Source organism: Ammodytes marinus (genome assembly GCF_949987685.1).
Source record: "Ammodytes marinus genome assembly, chromosome: 6".
NCBI lineage: Eukaryota > Metazoa > Chordata > Actinopteri > Uranoscopiformes > Ammodytidae > Ammodytes > Ammodytes marinus.
The window spans coordinates 11,705,169-11,724,286 of NC_137235.1; the positions used below are offsets into that span (position 1 = coordinate 11,705,169).

Below are 19,118 nucleotides of genomic sequence, written 5' to 3' on the forward strand. Positions count from 1 at the left end.
TGAATGTGAATCGTTCTACTCGGTAAGACAAGTTTAAGAATAGATCATTTTTATTTGTGACGTCACCGTTATAAAATATAACTGACGACATAGATTTCTTCATCTCACATTTGCATAAAACATTTACTTCATTTCACATATATTTACTTTATCTGTAAATCAGTTGACATAAATTTCTCTCTGTGAATACATAGCTTAATTTTTTTATATAAACTCTACAACACTGAAGTACAAAAAGTGCTCGGCACAATGCCCAGTATTTTCCTACCATTATTTTGATTCATCACAGATTAGTGGTCCCTTCTGAAGGCAAAGAATGTTAAACACATTCCACTCTGGTAACACTTTACAATAAGGGTACATTAATTAACTTAGTTAATGCCAACTTATTATTATTAACAGTTAATACTTATTAAGCATTTACTAACTGTTGATGTTTAGTCATTGACGGTAAGTTAATGGTTGGTTAAGCATGGACTATGCTTAATTAACTAATGCTTAGTTGAGCATTTACTAAGCATAACAGTTAGTTAATGCTAGTGTATTCTATTTAAGCATTAACTAAGCTGTTATTAACGGTTTGTTAAAGCTTAGTTGGTGCTTACTAAGCATTAACTAAGCTTAACAGCTAATTAATGAACCCTTATTGTAAAGTGTTACCTCTATTCTTTTGAAGTTTCATAACATATACTGATACCTTCCCTGTGCCATTTTTACTTTAACATAGCAAAAAGTTTACGTCTTGAAGTCAGGACTATTTCAGTTTTGTTTAAAAGAGTAGGCCGGTTTGTTTGAAACAGAAGCTTGGGATCCATATCCTGTTCATAAACAGAGACCCACTATTTATGCATAGGACATCCTGCCTAGGTAGTTGGCGGGGACATATCCCCTCTGTCCGTTAGCCTCGGCTAACCACCAGTCCTTATTGCCTCCCAGGTCACTGAACTGGAGGATGCGGACATGCTGGGACTCCTGCAAGGTCAGCTCCTGGTCACAGCGCGCTTGAAAGGAATACACGGCATAAAACTGTGGAAAAAGACAGATTTTTTTTTTACAGTTGTCATATACCGTTAAATTGTTTCGCTTTTTAAAAACATTAAACTGAACAAATACACTTTAGCTAATAATTAAAGTTGGAGTCAGTGATTCTGGAGAATGTATGTTGGCAAAATCACCTTTTTTTTTTATCGGTGGATATCTCCTCACAATCTGCTACCAACTTGTACTGTGTGTGTGATGAAAAACAATCCAGTGTTATAAGATCTGTAAACAGGCATGTGGCTAGCCAGGGTGGGCACCTCTGTTTACATACCCTTTGTTTACATACCAGTGTATTAACACTGGATTTTCTTTTTCAGCGCACACATAGTACCTACCAGTACACTGATTTTAACAAAAAAATTATTCCGACAAGCATTCTCCAGAATGACTCCACTTTTGACTGGTGTTTGTGTCCCTCCAAAATAATGGCATATCTTCAACATGCACTGACGTCATGAAATTATATTTAAGTGTATCCTCCTGTAAAGCCAGCCCAGAAGGTGGCACTGTTTATCAGCTTTTACAGGTAGACAACATTGTCTTAATTTTCATTGGTTACAATCTATTGATCCATGTCACCATTTTATATTTTATGGCCAATAACTGTGCCCTGTTATGATGATGATAGGGGGTATACTGGATAGTCGTAGTAGATTAAGACATGACCACAAGGACGACAAAGCGCTGCATTGTTGAAGCCAAACTGACAGCGCTGTTGTAACGTTATTCACCTCATTTAATTTCAATGCAGGCTAGACAGAGACATTGTGAAACCATCAAGAATTATGCTCATCCAGTCTATATAACTGCATGACTCAGTTTTACTGGGTCTCTATAATAACAACCGTCATATTTTACAGGTGGAGTGTATCTGTATGAACTGAGGAGGCACTTTACTGGTAGTTTGAAACCCAGTCTGTGTTACATGGCTTGCTGAGGCGTAATTATAAGGTCTATGGTTTGTTGTGTTTCATTTTTGTCCCTTATTTTGTCTACATGTCTGATACTGATCTGCAACTGATGATGTTGGAGAACCTTTCAAGTGTCCTAAAATTACATCTATATGGTGCAAGAGTAGTGTAGAAAAAACCCTCACACAGGCCGCCGCACACACCTGAAGAGCGTCAGTCTCCGGTTCGTCCACCAGTTCCTCTGGGCCCTCTAGCTCCCCCTGTAGTTCAGAGAGGGTTGAGCTGCTGTCGGTGGTGTTGAGGTTAAAGCTGCGCAGGCTACTGCTGCCACTGCCGGACACAAAGAGGCTGAGGTCGTCAAAGTCCTCATCCACCATGGCAGGCGCCGGTGTCTGCTGCTGTTGGTGTTGCTGCTGCTCTATACCCATCTGGCTCGCCCGCTGCAAGTCCCTCAAAGGTTTGTACTGCTTTAGGAATGTGGAGTAGACGTAGCCCTGTTGACCTGATGGCGACACAATGGGACAGTTTGTCAGGATCGCTGGTGACCTCTGAGTCCATTTTAAAATTCAACACAATAAAATTGGGGCAAATCTAATTTGGTTTGTGTTTCTGAAAACACTGATGAATAACTGCAAAGAAAAATATGTATACTGTGGCGTGTAGAGACGGGAGTCGGAGGCGGAGTGTCAAAAGACGGAGCTAACTGCTTTAATGACATTAATACACTTGTCGAGTAACAACAACGGAGCAGACAGTAAACTCTTGATAGTCTCAAAACGCCAACAAGACAAAACAGGAAATTCCCCCAGTCATAACAGTTCCCCCGGAACCCCGGAACTTCAGTTCCATAGGTGAATTATGTAAGATCACTACACAAGCCCCCCCAGAATTCACCCATAGTCAAAGTCCCCGTGCCGGAAAGGCACGATGGCCCGGCCGCGACTAGAACGAGTGGCAGGGGCCGAAGAGGGGAGGGGCGTGGTGGGTGCGGCAGGACCAAGCCCAGGACTGGGCGGCAACGGCACCGACAAGGCGGCAGGGAGCCCAGCGGGGCGTGGCAACGGGGGGCGTCCACGGCGCGGAGCCTGGGCCAACTCCAACGGTCTGGAAATGTCCACGTGGGCAGGCTTGATCCTGTCGACAGAGACAGTCTCGGGCCTACCACCGACGTCCACGACCAGGCTCTTATCCCCGTGTTGCAAGACCCTAAACGGCCCGTCATAGGGGGGGCGCAACGGTCCACGGTGGGCGTCGTGGCGGATGAACACAAACTCCGCCGTGTGCAGATTGGGTGGCACCAGGGAAACGGGGGTGCAGTGATGCGAAGTGGGGACGGGTGCGAACTGCTTGGCGACCTCCAGCAGAGAGGACCGCTGCCTGGCCGCCGACCAGGGTGTTGTGGCGTTCGGAATGAAATCCCCTGGAACTCGCAGCACCTGACCGTAGACTAACTCGGCAGACGAGGACTGCAGGTCCTCCTTAGGCGCCGTCCGGAGCCCCAGCATCACCCAGGGAAGTTTGTCCAACCAGTTGCCGTCCGTCAAACTGGCACGCAAGGCCGCCTTCATGGAGCGATGGAACCGCTCGCACAAACCATTAGCCTGAGGATGGTATGCGGTAGTGCGATGCAGTTTAACCCCCAGATCCTTGGCAACCACATTCCAGATCTCCGAGGTAAACTGTGCACCCCGGTCGGAGGAGAGGTCCGAAGGTGTCCCAAAGCGCGCGACCCACGTGCCGATAAACGCACGGGCCACATCGGAAGACGATGTCGAGGTGAGTGGCACAGCTTCAGGCCAACGCGTCGTCCTGTCCACCATCGTGAGGAGGTGGGTGAAACCATGCGAAGGGGGGAGTGGCCCCACCAGGTCGATGTTGACATGGTCGAACCTCCTACCAGGGACGACGAATGGCTCCAACGGGGCCTTGGTGTGGCGGTGCACTTTTGCACGCTGACAGGACACACACGAGTCGACCCAGGCCCGTACGTCCTTCTTCAGTCCTTTCCAGACAAACTTCTGAGAGACCAGCCTCACGGACGCCCTCCTACCGGGATGGGACAGGCCGTGTATTGCCTCGAAAACAGCCCGCTGCCAGCCGGCAGGGACCATTGGCCTGGGCTGGCCGGTGGAGAGGTCACACCATAACCTGACCCCTGAGTCGCCGATCGCCACTTTTTCCAGGCGCAGCCCGGTGTCCGAGTCTTTGAGGGACTGAAAACCGTGGTCCGTGGCCTGTTCCGCACTCATACGCGAGTAGTCGAGATCCAGCTGCACCGCGCCGACGATCACTCTGGAGAGGCAATCCGCGACCACGTTGGATTTGCCAGCGATGTGCCTGATGTCCGTGGTATACTCAGAGATGAATGACAGCTGGCGCTGTTGGCGGGCGGACCACGGCTCGGCTACCTTGGACATGGAGAACGTGAGGGGTTTGTGGTCCACAAAAACCGTAAACTGACGGCCCTCCAGGGCGAAGCGGAAATGACGGATTGCCAGCCAGACGCCGAGCAGCTCCCTGTCGAAAGTACTGTATTTGCGCTCCCGGGGTACCAGCTGGCGGCTGAAAAAGGCGAGCGGTTGCCAGGCGCCACCGTCCCACTGCTCTAACACCGCGCCAACCGCGTAGTCGGACGCGTCGGTTGTGAGGGCCACCTGAGCTCCGGGCAACGGGTGGACCAACAACGCGGCCCGGCTCAATGCAGTCTTAGTGTCCTCGAACGCTCTGTCCCTCTCTGCAGTCCAGTCGACGTCTTGGCCAGGCGCTTTGTCCTTGAGGGCCTCATACAGCGGGCGCATAGTGTGGGCCGCCCGGTGTATGAATCGGTGATAGAAGGTGACCATCCCCAGGAACTCCCGGAGCCCCCGGGCCGAACGTGGGCGGGGAAAGTTGGAAACAGCCTCCACCTTCGACGGAAGGGGGACGGCACCATCCCTGTTGATGAGGTGCCCGAGGAACTGGATGGACGGCACCCCAAAAACACACTTCGCCGGGTTAATGATCAAGCCATGGCGGTCGAGCCTTGTGAAGAGGGCCCGGAGGTGTGTGAGGTGCTCCTCCTCCGAGGAACTGGCGACCAGGACATCGTCCAAGTAGACGAAGATGAAAGGCATGTCCCTCAGCGCCGAGTCCATCAGCCGCTGGAAGGACTGGGCCGCGTTTTTCAGGCCGAATGGCATCCTGAGGAACTCAAACAACCCAAACGGAGTGACCACAGCTGTCTTCGGGACATCCGCAGGGTGCACCGGAACCTGGTGGTAGCCCCGCACAAGGTCGACTTTGGAAAACAGGAGCTTCCCCGCCAGATGCACGGAGAAGTCCTGAATATGGGGCACTGGATAGCGGTCGGGCGTGGTGGCGTCATTCAGGCGGCGGTAGTCTCCACATGGGCGCCAGCCGCCATCCTGCTTCGGAACCATGTGGAGTGGCGAGGACCACGGACTGTCGGAACGGCGAATGATGCCCAGGCGCTCCATGTTGGCGAATTCAGCCTTAGCAACCGCCAGTCTCTCCGGAGCGAGCCGTCGGGCCCTGGCATGGACAGGGGGCCCTTTCGTCTCAATATGGTGCTCCACACCGTGTTTCGTCGACGTGGACGAGAAGGTTGGTTGCAGCAGGCTAGAGAACTCTCTGAGCAGCCGCTGGTACTTGTCACCCTCAGAGAGCGAGCTAGAAAGGCCGTCGTATGTCCCCTCATCGCAGACACATGCGAACGAGGAGAAGGTCAATGCGTCCACCAGGCGCTCGTTCTTGACATCAACCAGCAGCCCGTGTGCGCACAGAAAATCTGCGCCGAGGAGGGGGAAGGAGACGTCGGCTGTAACAAAATCCCATGTGAACCGTTGACCTCCAAAACATAAATCCACAGACTTCGTGCCATACGTTCGGATCGGGGTGTCGTTGGCAGATGTCAAGGGAGGGCCGTGCAACCCGCCGGCGGCGTCGTCCACCGTAGCCGGCACCACGCTCCTCTGTGCACCGGTGTCGCAAAGGAATTTACGCCTGGAGAGGGTGTCCACGATGAACAGCAGCCGGCCCTTTGTGCCTGCGCTCACGGCCACTACTGAGCGCAGGCCTTGGCGTTTCCCGCCGCGTTGAAAGTGCACGGAGAGCGGCACTTTTTTGCCTTGGCCCCGAAACGTGCATGGAAATAGCACAAGCCCGCAGCGGTAAGGCTGTCGGTGGACGCGTGTCCTCCGCCAAGGGGAGCGCTGCTGCCCGCACGAGTGTAACTGCGTGTCGGGGCCAGCACATCCGGGGCGAAACGCTGGGTGGCCAGAAAGAACCTGTCTGCCTCCTCTGCCAGAGCCCGTGGCTCCGTGATGGATGTATTCGCGAGCGCTGTCTGGACGTGTGGTGGCATGTGTCGCAGGAAGAGTTCGATGAAAAGGAAATTTGGTACCTCCGTGCCCAGCAGGTTTAACATCATTTCCATATGTTCGGAGGGTTTGCTGTCCCCCAGGCCTTGAATGGCAAGAAGACGCCGGGCTCTTTCCGATCTTGACAGTTCAAAGATTTTGAGGAGGTAAGCCTTGAGCCCTGCATATTTATTTTGGGCAGGAGGAGATGTAATAAAGCTTACTGCCCTGGCTGCAGTGGAGCTCTCCAGTGCTGAGACGACGTGGTAATAGCGTGTGGCATCATCCGTAATCCCACGGAGGGTGAACTGAGCCTCTGCCTGTGCGAACCACGTTGCCGCGGACGTCTCCCAGAACTTCGGCAGTTTGAGAACGATGGAAAGCGCCATGCTGTTGCGATCGATATTCAAATCAGTCTCGGAATCTTCAGCGGGACTGACGTCAGGGTCACCAATGTGGCGTGTAGAGACGGGAGTCGGAGGCGGAGTGTCAAAAGACGGAGCTAACTGCTTTAATGACATTAATACACTTGTCGAGTAACAACAACGGAGCAGACAGTAAACTCTTGATAGTCTCAAAACGCCAACAAGACAAAACAGGAAATTCCCCCAGTCATAACAGTTCCCCCGGAACCCCGGAACTTCAGTTCCATAGGTGAATTATGTAAGATCACTACAATACAAACATTTTGGGTACAAATTAGTTCTAATAAAAAGTTGTTTTATGTGATCCAGAGTATTCAGGTCATTGGGCTTTTCAAATATATATTTTTTCAATTATTTAAGCACTATGATCATATATAAACGTACATGCATCTAGGGGTAACATTATATTTTGTAATTTGGGAGAATGTCCTTTAAATGTCAAACGGTGATGTTTACATAATAAACTGTACTTCATCAGACAGTTTCCTTTGTCAGTCACAAAGCTGCATGTCTGTCTTACATTACTGTTGTAAGCACAGAGCATTTGCTTACATATTATTAAATCCATGTGTGTGAAATAAAGAACATGTTAATCAAGGCAAGCATATTCATAGGGTTGATATCAACAGAAAAGAATGAACAACAACTTCCTGGAAATGCATGTTATCCCAGAGGAGAAGACAAGTCTGTGAAGAATGTACTTCGCACCAAGAAACACACACTCTTTTTTTTCCAGAGCTCATGAAAAACCAAACTTGTTATTGCAGAGTTTACAGAGGCGTGCAGGCAGCAGTTCCCCGTCCTTGTTTTTCAATACCCATAGGGGTGCTTTGTAGTCTAAGTAACACTGCTTACAACGTGCAGCAGTTTGTTCCAAACAAGACTGTGGAATCTCAGGTGCCTCTGCGAGATATAGAGGGAAGATGGAGACAAGCTATAGAGATGGCCCTGTTGTGAGGCAACACTCTCCAGAGTCATGCAAAAAGGAGGAGCCTCTTGGGATCCTTGTGCGCTGACTTGTCGGTGACCAGAAAGTAAGGTTTGGTGTGTGAACACAGCACTTTGAATGGCCTTGTGTCTGAATTGTGCTATATAGATAAACTTGCCTTGCCTTGCCTCTGTCATTTAGATGCAGGTGTATTCACAGAGGAATGGGTATTAAAAGAGAAATACAGTATACCGCTGACCATACCTGCAGATGTGTGATAACTTAATTCAATTATTGTATGTCTTACTAATAGAAGGTGCCAAGAGCTACATGTGGCCCCAGTGGTCTTTGCACACACACACACACACACACACACACACACACACACACACACACACACACACACACACACACTTGCCTCCTGTGTGGACCAGCCAGCGGCTGCTGCTGCCTGATGGGTCTGTGTCCTCTAGCAGGGCCACCAGCTCTCCCTCTAGCAGGCTGAGGTCCTGCTCCTGGCAGCCGTTACACTTTCTCTTCAGCTGGTACAGGCGGTTCAGTGGGTGTTCTGCCAGCAGACAGGTGCGCTCTTCCTGGGTTTGATGCTGCACCTCCGGCACCTGGAGGACAGCACAGCACAAAAGTGTGTTGGTGTAATTGTTTGATGTGGGTCTGGTGTATGAGCACATTAGGCATGTTGTTGGTTATCAGTGTATGGGGGTGTTCTAAGGAGGGTGAAAGGTAATAAGCTCCTGGTGGGTGAGATTTGCAAGTAAATCTACTCACATGTTCAAACGGCACACTCTCATATATATGTACATATGTGCATGCATATGTGGACACCTACACACATCTATACAGTAGATGTATAGGTCTCGTGGGAATGAAACCTGGTGGAGCTTTGGGTAGCCAAGTGCTCCAATTAATCACAGCCTGGAGCTGTTTCTGTGTCTGCCTTTGATAAGACGTGTAGCTATTCATTTATAACTTGGAATTAGTCCAAATTTGTTTTTGAAAAAATATGAGGGACTTTTGTTTTATACTTGTGTCAATGAGCGGTACTCACGACCAGGGATCTAAATAGGACAAATTGTGGGCAAAACAGTGCATTGTATGATGTGAATAATATAATCTTGATTATTTCCATGTTCTTACCGTTATTTTCTTGTCTCGTTGTCTTTCGAAGCTGACTTTGCGCTCCATTAACTTCTGGGCATTATCTTTGACAAAAGTCAGATTGTTGAGAAAATCCATGATGCTGTTCTGCACTTCAGCGATGTTCGACAATGGAGCCTGAAAAGGAAAACACAATATATTTTAGTTTCAATGTTAAATGGACCAAAAGGAAATAGTGTGTATCAATGTGATGTGTGTGTGTGTGTGTGTGTGTGTGTGTGTGTGTTTGTGTGTGTGTGTGTGTTTGTGTGTGTGTGTGTGTGTGTGTGTGTGTGTGTGTGTGTGTGTGTGTGTGTGTGTGTGTGTGTGTGTGTGTGTGTGTGGTAACTCACTGGCAGCTGGTGTATGGATGGGGCACGAAGTAGTATGTTATCCATTAGCTCTCTGAGCAGGGCTACTAGATACACCACACAGTTGGTCAGGATAGTATAGGCGGCCATGTTGAACCTCTGCAACTCCTCCACTAGCAAGGCGTTAATAGCTTCGTAGTCCCTCCTGGCGGGACCTGCTGGGTCTTCTGACACCGGTGGAGAAGGGAAAGAAGTGGTGGATGAGGATGAAAGAGAAGAGGAGCGCTCCAGGCGGCTGCAGTAATCCAGCAATTTGTCATAACGTTTCTGGATGAGCTTCTGTGGGGCCGTGAACATGCCTTGCAGGGAGGAGAGGGGGGCCAGGACCAAGCGCTCCATATTGTCTTTCTGGAGCAAGAAGTCAATGAGGTGGTAGAAGATGAACAGAGATAGCCATTATCAGTCTGAATGAATGAATTCTGTACACGTAAACAGGTTATTTTAGTGTAGGCTACTTCTGTGTGTTTTGATACTGGTAATAACAGATTGTATCTGTTATTAACTGTTGTAGTGTGGAGCATGTTATGGAATAAAGATGAAAATGAAAGAGACACCTCTCTTGCTTTTCTTCTTCGAGTAAATCATTAAGTATCTATTTTGTAAGGCTTATTACAAACTTTGGTTTGAGGCAATGAGTAACTTTGCTACACAAAGCACCCTATTCAAAGGTATGGTTATCTCAGAATTGGCAGCAGTGCATCCCACACAGAGAAGAGGGTGGAAAGGGCAAGGAAGGTTAGAGGCATAGAGGAAGAGGATTAATATAATGGACAGAAGACAGTTGGGCAAAGAGACAGTCACAGTTGGACGGTCAATCATGACAAATATTCAGGGAGGAAAGGGAAGAGAGAAAGGTTGGACAGTAGAGTAAATTATTCCCTAAAGAAATCAAATTGCAATTTGGTGTGTTGTCAAAAAGCCATACTCACAAAGTGCTTATAGGGGTCATTTCCATTGTGCAATGAGCCATTGGTGCCATTTTTGTTTGGATCCTTGATGATGCTCTCCATGTCCTGAACACTTTGAACAGCCACCGATACCATCTCCTGCAGAAAAGGCATGAATATATATATATATATATATTATTGGTTTATATATATATATATATATATATATATATATATATATATATATATAAACCAATAAAATATACAAAAATAAATTGTAAAAAAAAAAAAAATGCCTACTACCTGAGTATGCTGCAGGTAGCATTGAACATTCTTGACCAGCAGCCTCACAGCCTTCTCCAGGCTCCTAAACAGCTTCTCCTCTTTATCAAATATTTCATCCCTCACCTGAAGAAAGAACCATTTCAAATATAGTTTGCCTGGATACTAATTTTGCCTTTGCTTTACTTGGAATTATTGCTCTTAAAAATACATCTAACAACTGCATACATCAGAGATGTATGTATTATTAATGAATGTACCTTTAGGGCAGACAACTTGCCTCATAACTTATATTCTTTTTGCCTCCTCCTATATAATCACAGTTACAGTGTGTGTTACAGCGAGTGTGGAGAGTTTTTTTTTTTACCTGTGGTTCCACTCCAGTGAGGATCTTGAGATAGCCAGCGAACCTGTCGCCTTTTTTCCGGATAGAGTGGAAGTTGAACTTGTTTAGTTTACCCCTTAATGTGCCTTCATCTTCTAGCCTCTTGTACTTCATAACTGAGAATTAATGGGAATAGGAGCAACGTTGAAAGAATTACATTTGAATTTGGCATACACATAATATACAATGAACTTGCTATGTGCTCACAGTTAGCAAAATTACAAATTTTTAATACACATCAATGACGAAATCCCTTTGTATTTGTCAGTATAAACGAAATCTAACCTATATCTTTGCGCCTCTTGAACTCATTGATATTAACGTTAATGATCTTGGCAGCAGTGAGTGCCTCCTGCAGTGGTCGATAGTCTGGATGATCTCCGGGTGTGGCCTGCCACAGCTCCCCAAGCAGCAAAGGGTACTTCATAATCCTCTGGACTGGTTTGATGATCAGCGAACCCATGTTCAGCAAGTTAGGTTTCCCTCTGTTCAAATAATCATATACTATAGTAAGTAATGGTTACCATTAAACCGTTATGACTACTCACACTCAGATAACAAATCCAAAACAATAATCAAGATCTATACATGAAAGTTTATTTAATATGGAATTCAGTCAACTTTAGATACTAACATCAACTTTTCTTTAAAGGGTACTTACTCTTGGTCATAGATTTCCCTGTAATTAAAAACAAAAATAGACAGTCACCATCAAGATTATACGCAGAATATAACATAGTTTAGAATATCAAGTAAATTGAAAATCATAAATACTTTCCAAAGGTGGAAGGGACCTGACTCACTTCAAAGCTAAAACACACGTGGTGAAATGTTGCTTTATTTCTTCGTCTTTCTCATAGGATTTGAGCGACATGTTGGCGTCGTCATGATGGTAACAGTAAATCTTATACACATCTTCTAAAGCTGCCTTCGCCTGGATGAAAACTTCTCCTTCAAAAAAAAAAAAAAAAGACATCAGGTAATCAGGCATCTACACCAGCAGTAAAAGTCGACAAATAATCAAATTGGGCAAGAGGCCAATTGCCATTACCAATGACAACTGCCTCTAGGTCGGGTTCAGCTATGGCCTCGTGCAGTCTATGAAGTAACGCTGCAGATACCTCACATACTGTCTCCATGTTGGTGAACATCCTGTCTACATCCACAGCCTGTTGGAGGATGAAGAAATTATACAATAGAATTACTGTTTTGACAAATTGAATACAAACAAAACAATCAAAGTTTCAATATTCTGTCAACTAATCAACATAAGCCAAATCTTTTTTCATTGTATAAATAAGCTGTCATTTGAATTATTTCCTGTGTTGGCCAACCTTTATTAGAATATTACAATGTTGACTCCTGATTCTACATTGTGAAAAAAAAAATCTCCAAAGTTTTAACTAATTTCATAGTGTGTAAATCATGGTAACTGCTACTGTATATATGTGTGGCTCATTTCAGAAATAAGGTCAGGTCAATTTGTACCAAAGAAGTAAGTGACATTGCTACAACTTCTTTATCAGCAAGCAGCCAGTTGAGTATTACCATTGAAATGTACACATTTTGTTTTATTTTGGTAATATTTTATCATTTTATTATCAGCCAGATACCTTCCTCTGTTTGCTGTTAAAATATGTGTGGACATTGGTGTGGTTAATATCTCATTTAGCCAGTGTGAGACTTTCTGATACCTGCAGATTCCGTAGAGGCTGGACCACCTCTCTGATGCACAGCTCCAGGCCTGTGAGGTAATCCTTTTCAGTCTGCACCAGCTCCTCAATGACCTTTGCCCTGCGCTTCATCTTTCTCAGTCGGATCTCCTCTGGGTCCAGCGCCAGAGAGGAGGGTGTGGACAGGTGATGTGGTGTCATTTTCTCTGAGAAAAGATGGCATTAGGAAATGATTATGAAATACAAATTACCTGTCTTTTGTTCCATGTATTTTCATGTGGCTAGTCACATTGTAATAGTCACGTTGTGCTGTAGCAATCAAGCCATCTGGCCTGATGACTCGTTCATGTCACACGAGGACATGAAGATATAAGTTCAACACCCTTTAGTTTTAAATCTGCCATTTCTAAAAGTTTTTATGCCAAGAATTCAAGCCATCTGTGGCACATATGCATTTTCTTAAACACTAGTGAACACCCTGGCCCTGTGGGCTGTGCACGCTTGGTAAAAGCTACATCTCTTCCAACATATCCGCTTGACGCCCGAGCAGCCATTTAGATCACCGTATTTCACGGTGATCTAATTATTTTGACTCTAGTGCCAAAAGGCCTCACTTAACATGCCAGTCAGGCTCACTTCTCTTTTTTTATTGCTCTGCTGCCTAATCAGTCTGCGGCTGCACTGTGCTTTGCATGGTTGGCAGGAGTGTCTGTTCAGGGAAGAGGGATGCTTCCTCGCTGCGTAATCGACGCTACGCACCACTTCCTTCTTTTGGGGGTGTGGGGGTGAAGAGACAGAGAGAGAGACAGAGAGAGAGAGGTGGAGGGAGCCTGTGGGGCTGGTGTCAGGTTCCGGAACTAATCGTGCCACTGATGTAAGGCTACAGTGGGCTCAGGCATTCCATCTGCTCAAACTGGGAGTGTGTTTGTCTGTTCGGTTCGTGTGTATGTGTGTGGGTATGGAGGGGGGGTTGATGATAAACATGCACACATCTGTATGCAAGGGCACACACACTGATTGACACAGGTGCACCCTGGAATATATAGGTTTTACAAACAGTTGTACCTGCACATACAAACACATTTACACGTACTACTTACTCATTTTACACACATGTGCATAGACACTGACACAAACATCGATTTAATCAAAATATTATTGATATTATATTAAGTCAAACCCAAAGTACCATTTGCCAAGGCAATATTAGCTATCCAGGTCATTTATAGTCCAGTCGCACCCTTTGTATTCTTACATGCTCTCATTACTACAGTTCTGGGTTTGAACCAGATATAAGTAGGACAGGTGAATCTTCTTTTTGTCAATATTTTCTTATCATTGAATTTAAAAAATCTATACATTTTTATAATGTTTTTTTTTTTGGTAGGAGACAACATGAATGACAAGTTGCAGTTGCTGTGAATGCCACTGCAGCGTTGCCATGAAGGAAAGGTACAATAACTAGTTGCTCCCTTTTGCAGAAGCTACGTTGAATGGGGCATGTGTTTATGGCCAGTGGGCAGTTCTTTCTCATGAATGTGAACACTGTACAGATTAGTTTCACACATGTCTGACTCCACAGATCTCATTACATTCAGCTAGCAACTACTACTACATGAAGAAACATCTTACATTGTTCTTTTCTTCTATGAAACAGGAATTAAATAAACACCTGCAGAGGTGAATCTAGGCATCTCTGAAAATCTCAAGCAATATAAGCACCACAAAGGTTATATTTGAAGGGCTATTCGGTTTCAACAGTTTTTTTGTATGGATACAGATCACCTTTTAGTACCTGGTTTAATATGGTGCCCATATTGTTCCTGTGTACTATTCAATAATGTAATGTGAAATTAATAAAGAATCCCCACCACCATCATTTCAGCTTCTTGGCTATTACACATAAATGTTTGGTAAACTTAGAGTATACAGCACATCACAAAACCAAACCTTGCAATCATAAGCCTTTCCTTCAGCAGTAGTTAATTAACTTGTCAATGCCTGATAATACTTCAAGAAATATATATATAACCTGTTGTAATCTAATCTGTTGTCTAATGGAACCTTGGAATAAATCCCTGTTAAATATATCTCCACCGGTTTTCTGTGAAAATACGTTATACCATTTTTCATTGTAGGAGCTTCAGAGAATCTGTTTCACCATGGAATTCTTATGTAAAAAGAGTATCCCATTCATGTTTCAACAGTATCGTGTCACGTGTCTATAAGTGAAATGTCAATGTGAAAAGAGACCCCCAGAATCACTGAAAACCTCCACCCGTGGGAAAAGTCCCATTGATGGAGGATCGTGTGTAAGTACGGTGGCTCATTATACAGAAGTGTCTTTTATTTTTAATAGTTTTTTTTAGCCTTTTACTCCGATATTTTCTTGCCACCACAGAAAGCACTTTGAATTCTGTGTAAAAGTTGCCCCACAAAATAGGCCTTGAAAGGATTCCTGCCCACTGATCCATTAACATTGTGAAAAAAAAAACATTTGCTATATCCTACTACTCAGCAGCAGATCGCAAACTGTGCTGACTTGTGGTTGCTGGCACAGGAGTTCCCATGAAAGTGGATACAGGGCTTTTCACTGTTTCGCCCACTGAAAGGGATCCAACAGACGGTCCCCAGAACAGACTAAAAGACATGGAGTATCATATATCACCATCAGGAAAAATGACACGATAGACTTCACCACACAGCCAAGTGCACAATGGCATGTTATCACTGAGGATATAGTTAAAATACATTATGCTGAATTTGAGGAGAGCATGGAAATGTCAGTAAAAAATAAGGCACCTAATGTAAAGTTTTCACTGTTTCTATTTTATAAAGAAATGCCACACAAATAATTCCAAATGAGTCTCTGCTGCTTTATGTGAGTTGTGTTGTGCTTAGAAAATAATTGTCAGATTTGTTATATTTAGTTACTGTAAATAATTAGACATACTGCTATCACGTTGTCATGGTTATGTGGCCGGACAAACCTGTCTGACATGTGAGATTGACTGTCTGACAGAGAGTCACATGTTTCCTCCTACGATGAAGTCATCGGTCTGTCAATATTTGCAATGGTAATACCACTGTAAATATGCAATATTGCCCGTCAGGTGTGAGACAAAAGTCAACAGGGCGGGGGATACGTTTACTGAAAACACCCCAGTGTTTTTCTGACAACCCTGATGCAGGTTGATGAAGAAAATAAAAAGTACAAAGGAGTGGAGAGTGTCTCTACTTTTAAAGTAAACAGTGGCTGCTGATAGAGCAAAGTGTGTGTGTGTGTGTGTGTGTGTGTGTGTGTGTGTGTGTGTGTGTGTGTGAGTGTGTGTGTGTGTGTGTGTGAAAGTAATCTTCTTCACCTATTTTAAACAAGGTGCCATTAGTTATTTTGGCATGTGAGGTGCATTGTTAACAGGAAAGTGAGTTCAGGAACAAGTGGCACAGGAAACTCTACATACTCTGGCTAATCTTAATAGTTACCCAATGGTTATGCCAGAAATGCAGCATTCCCTCTCACTGATTGAACTCGGAGGACAAGAGGATGTGTGTCTGTTTGTTTAATGTCAGAAGTTGCGATTATGCAACAGGCCTAAATGTTTTTATATACAGTATATTTAGTATTTTTTTCTAAAATACCAACTAATTCTGCTTGGATTAGTTCTACTGTGCTGTAAATTGTATTGAGTGTCATTCTCAATATAAACTTGACATAAGTGTCTGACATCTCTCGAGACTGTATATGAACTTGAACTTGGAAAATAATCTGTACATATTATTTACTCTTGACTGGTGATTCAGTCTTGTTTACCAGCTGGACTGGAACACTTCTAAAGCCACTCCTCTGTGCCAGAGTTTGCAGCACAGTTTGCATATGTGGCTTCATCCCTGTGGGAGTATCTCCTGCTCAGCACATAGTAACACAACAGGTGCCCAGTATCCAGAGCCATGGAGCAGCGCATATTCTATGTTTGTGTGTGTGTGTGTGTGTGTGTGTGTGTGTGTGTGTGTGTGTTTGTTTGTTTGTTGAATTGTGTTGGTTGAATTGTATGCCCTCAAGCCATAGATACTCTTACAGTCCACATATAGTGTGCATACATTATTTGTCAAAAGTTCTCCTAGCCAATGTATTGTCAACAAGTTTGCAATGTACAGAGTTAAGAGACTTTTCTCTCAACTGAGTGTGTTGGCTCACATTGTGTGTGGATTGTTGCCATAGTTTTGACCCCTGGGGAGGTCATTAGCTGGTGTACCTTGAAGTTTAGCGCTGTACTCCGTCTTGTCCGACTGACTCCTTCTCACCAGCGTCCCCAGGTTGATGTCATCTTTGGCCGTGTCATCTGCCACAATAGTGTCCGTCTTCCTCCTCTCCAGGTAGCGCAGGAACACAGGCCGGTTCCTTCTCTTTACCACTTTCTCTTTCTCCTTTTCCTTCTCCTTCTCACCCGGGCCGGCCTCGTTGGGATCCATGGTGAGGCGGTCAGCTCTACCGTGCTTGCAGACCAGGCAAGGGGAAGAGAAAGGGGAAGAGAGAGGGACAGGAAAAGGGAGAGAGAGAGACAGAGAAAGAGAGAGCCTGGGAAGTGCAACAGGTGTAATGTTGACTGTGCACTGACTTCAGCACAGGTAATCTAGCTCCTCCCCTACCTGTCAAGAGTGCTTTGTGGCCCCACCTCTCTACACCCGTGCAATGCTTCTTCCCTTTCGACCTTTGTACTCATCCAGAGTAAGTTACTGTTGAGATGCACCTTGTTTCCCTAAAAGGATTAAGGACAGAGAAATGACCACCATCGAAATTCTTCTTTATGCTCATACAAAAAATTACTGTCCTCAAAATAAAATGCATTAAGACTCACACTAGCTTTTCATAAATGTCAACAAGGATGTATTTATGTAAATGGCCTGGGTGCCTTAAATCACACTCGGCAAAATAGGGAGCATAACATTTAAATAAGAAATAAGTGAAATTATTTTCTTTTTTTTCACAAAAAAGAGAAAAGTTTGAAAACACAAGTGAAATTCCAAATCAAATAGGTTATATGATATGATAGATCTACAATGTAGGAAGAAGCTAACCTCTCAACAAGTTAGGAAATGGATTCAACAAGTCTCTGAAATAAAATAAATTAATGAAGGAAAGTAAACATGAACTGTATTGCCTCAGTAGCTGAAATGTAATGTAAAGTTTCATGTCACAACTCTAATTCAGCGAAAGGGTAACTAGTGTTCAGTCACATAGCTAGTTCAAGCTGCATTGACATTCATGTGTTGTTAACTCAAGGTTGTGTTAGGTTTTTGGTTTTCAGGAGTTTTGGCATTTTCAAAATGTTGTGTCCTGATTCAAAAATATATCCTTTTCTGTCACAACCTCTTTCTTGACAGTAATAAAACATGGTTAGACAGGTAATTCATACACACACGTAGCAACCAGATACTGCACACCTTACCAGAACAATGACTGGATGCATTTCCTTCCCATTGAACCACAGGTAATGAGGGCTGCCATTGTGTTATCACATCACTGTGCAGTGTGCTCATAGCACACCTGTTTAGACTAGACACACACGTGACTCCAAACTTATTGTCATCTACATTAGACTGTATATTATTGGCATCTCACATTACATCATTCTGATCATGTATATATTTAAGAAAAACTCAAAAAATATTCCATTAAACATTCATTCATTCTCAATGTCAGTGAAGGCAGTATTAGGTAATCAAGTGGACAAGTGAGCCCTACTGAACAATCACATGCAAGTGAGTAAACAATGTTATCTACTATGTGTAGTAATTGTTTTGACCTAAGGGGGCCTATATGACATCATGACCTACTCAAAGAGGGAAGTGTACTCTTTCAAATTAATTAATTTAATATAGTCATTTAGCTTACACCTACACAAAAAATAGGGCTCCAATCAACAATTATTTTAATTGATTTGATTTGATTGAAATGTATTTCGAACACGTAAAAGAAAAAACTGAAAATAGCATAACAATTTTTTTTTACTCAATTCATTATTTTGTCTTTAAAATGTCAGAAATTAGTAAGATATAATATCCACACAAAAAAGGAGCAGCAAGGACTCATTTTGGAGAAGCTGTAACCAGGGAATGGTTGACACTTTTGCTTGAACTGACTACATCAATATTCAAGTATCAAAATAATTCCCAATGGATATTCTATTGATCAACACATCAATCAATGGATACATTTTTTCCAGTTTCACCTATTTTTTCCAATCTATGGTTTCACTTCAGTTGACTAACTATATAGTGCACTATGAACTTGATCAGTCACCCAAAAATAATATTATCATTTTCAAAGTCAATTTCATGAAAAAAATAAAATAAAAAAGTTATCCTTATCTTTTCAGCAGCAGCCTGGGAAAGTAGCAGCAGGTGCCAGTTGGGTGAGCGAATAAGGAAATAAAAACACAATTATGCCTGAAACTGTCTTTTACTGCCACATAGACTGTAGTTTGACTGATCCTGATTTTTCCATATTGTGAGGCGTGAGCCTACAAGGGTTCGAATTGAAAAATTGGACAGCCCTCTCTGAACCTTCCACAATCTCACTTATGGCATTTTTTTCTACAAAAGCCCAATTCATCTTCAACCATCGACACACCAAGTCAAATCAACTTTGACCTTGACCTACAGTACCATCCAATGTACAGGTGTATAGCAAACATTTTCAAT

The 19,118-nt window shown here is 44.1% G+C and overlaps 1 protein-coding gene across 1 annotated transcript; it reads right to left on the minus strand.

Annotated features, from left to right (window-relative positions):
* Positions 1-186: 186 nt before the first annotated feature.
* On the minus strand, positions 187-16,886 carry arhgef38 (Rho guanine nucleotide exchange factor (GEF) 38; the record flags this gene model as incomplete). Its single annotated transcript, XM_080030154.1, has 14 exons — positions 187-1,026; positions 2,156-2,454; positions 8,082-8,283; positions 8,819-8,956; positions 9,172-9,537; positions 10,119-10,235; positions 10,380-10,484; positions 10,726-10,859; positions 11,029-11,228; positions 11,405-11,422; positions 11,547-11,694; positions 11,795-11,912; positions 12,438-12,622; positions 16,670-16,886. The coding sequence occupies 14 exons, from the start codon at positions 16,884-16,886 to the stop codon at positions 844-846; spliced, it is 2,430 nt and encodes an 809-aa protein (XP_079886280.1). The 3' UTR covers positions 187-843.
* Positions 16,887-19,118: the final 2,232 nt, after the last annotated feature.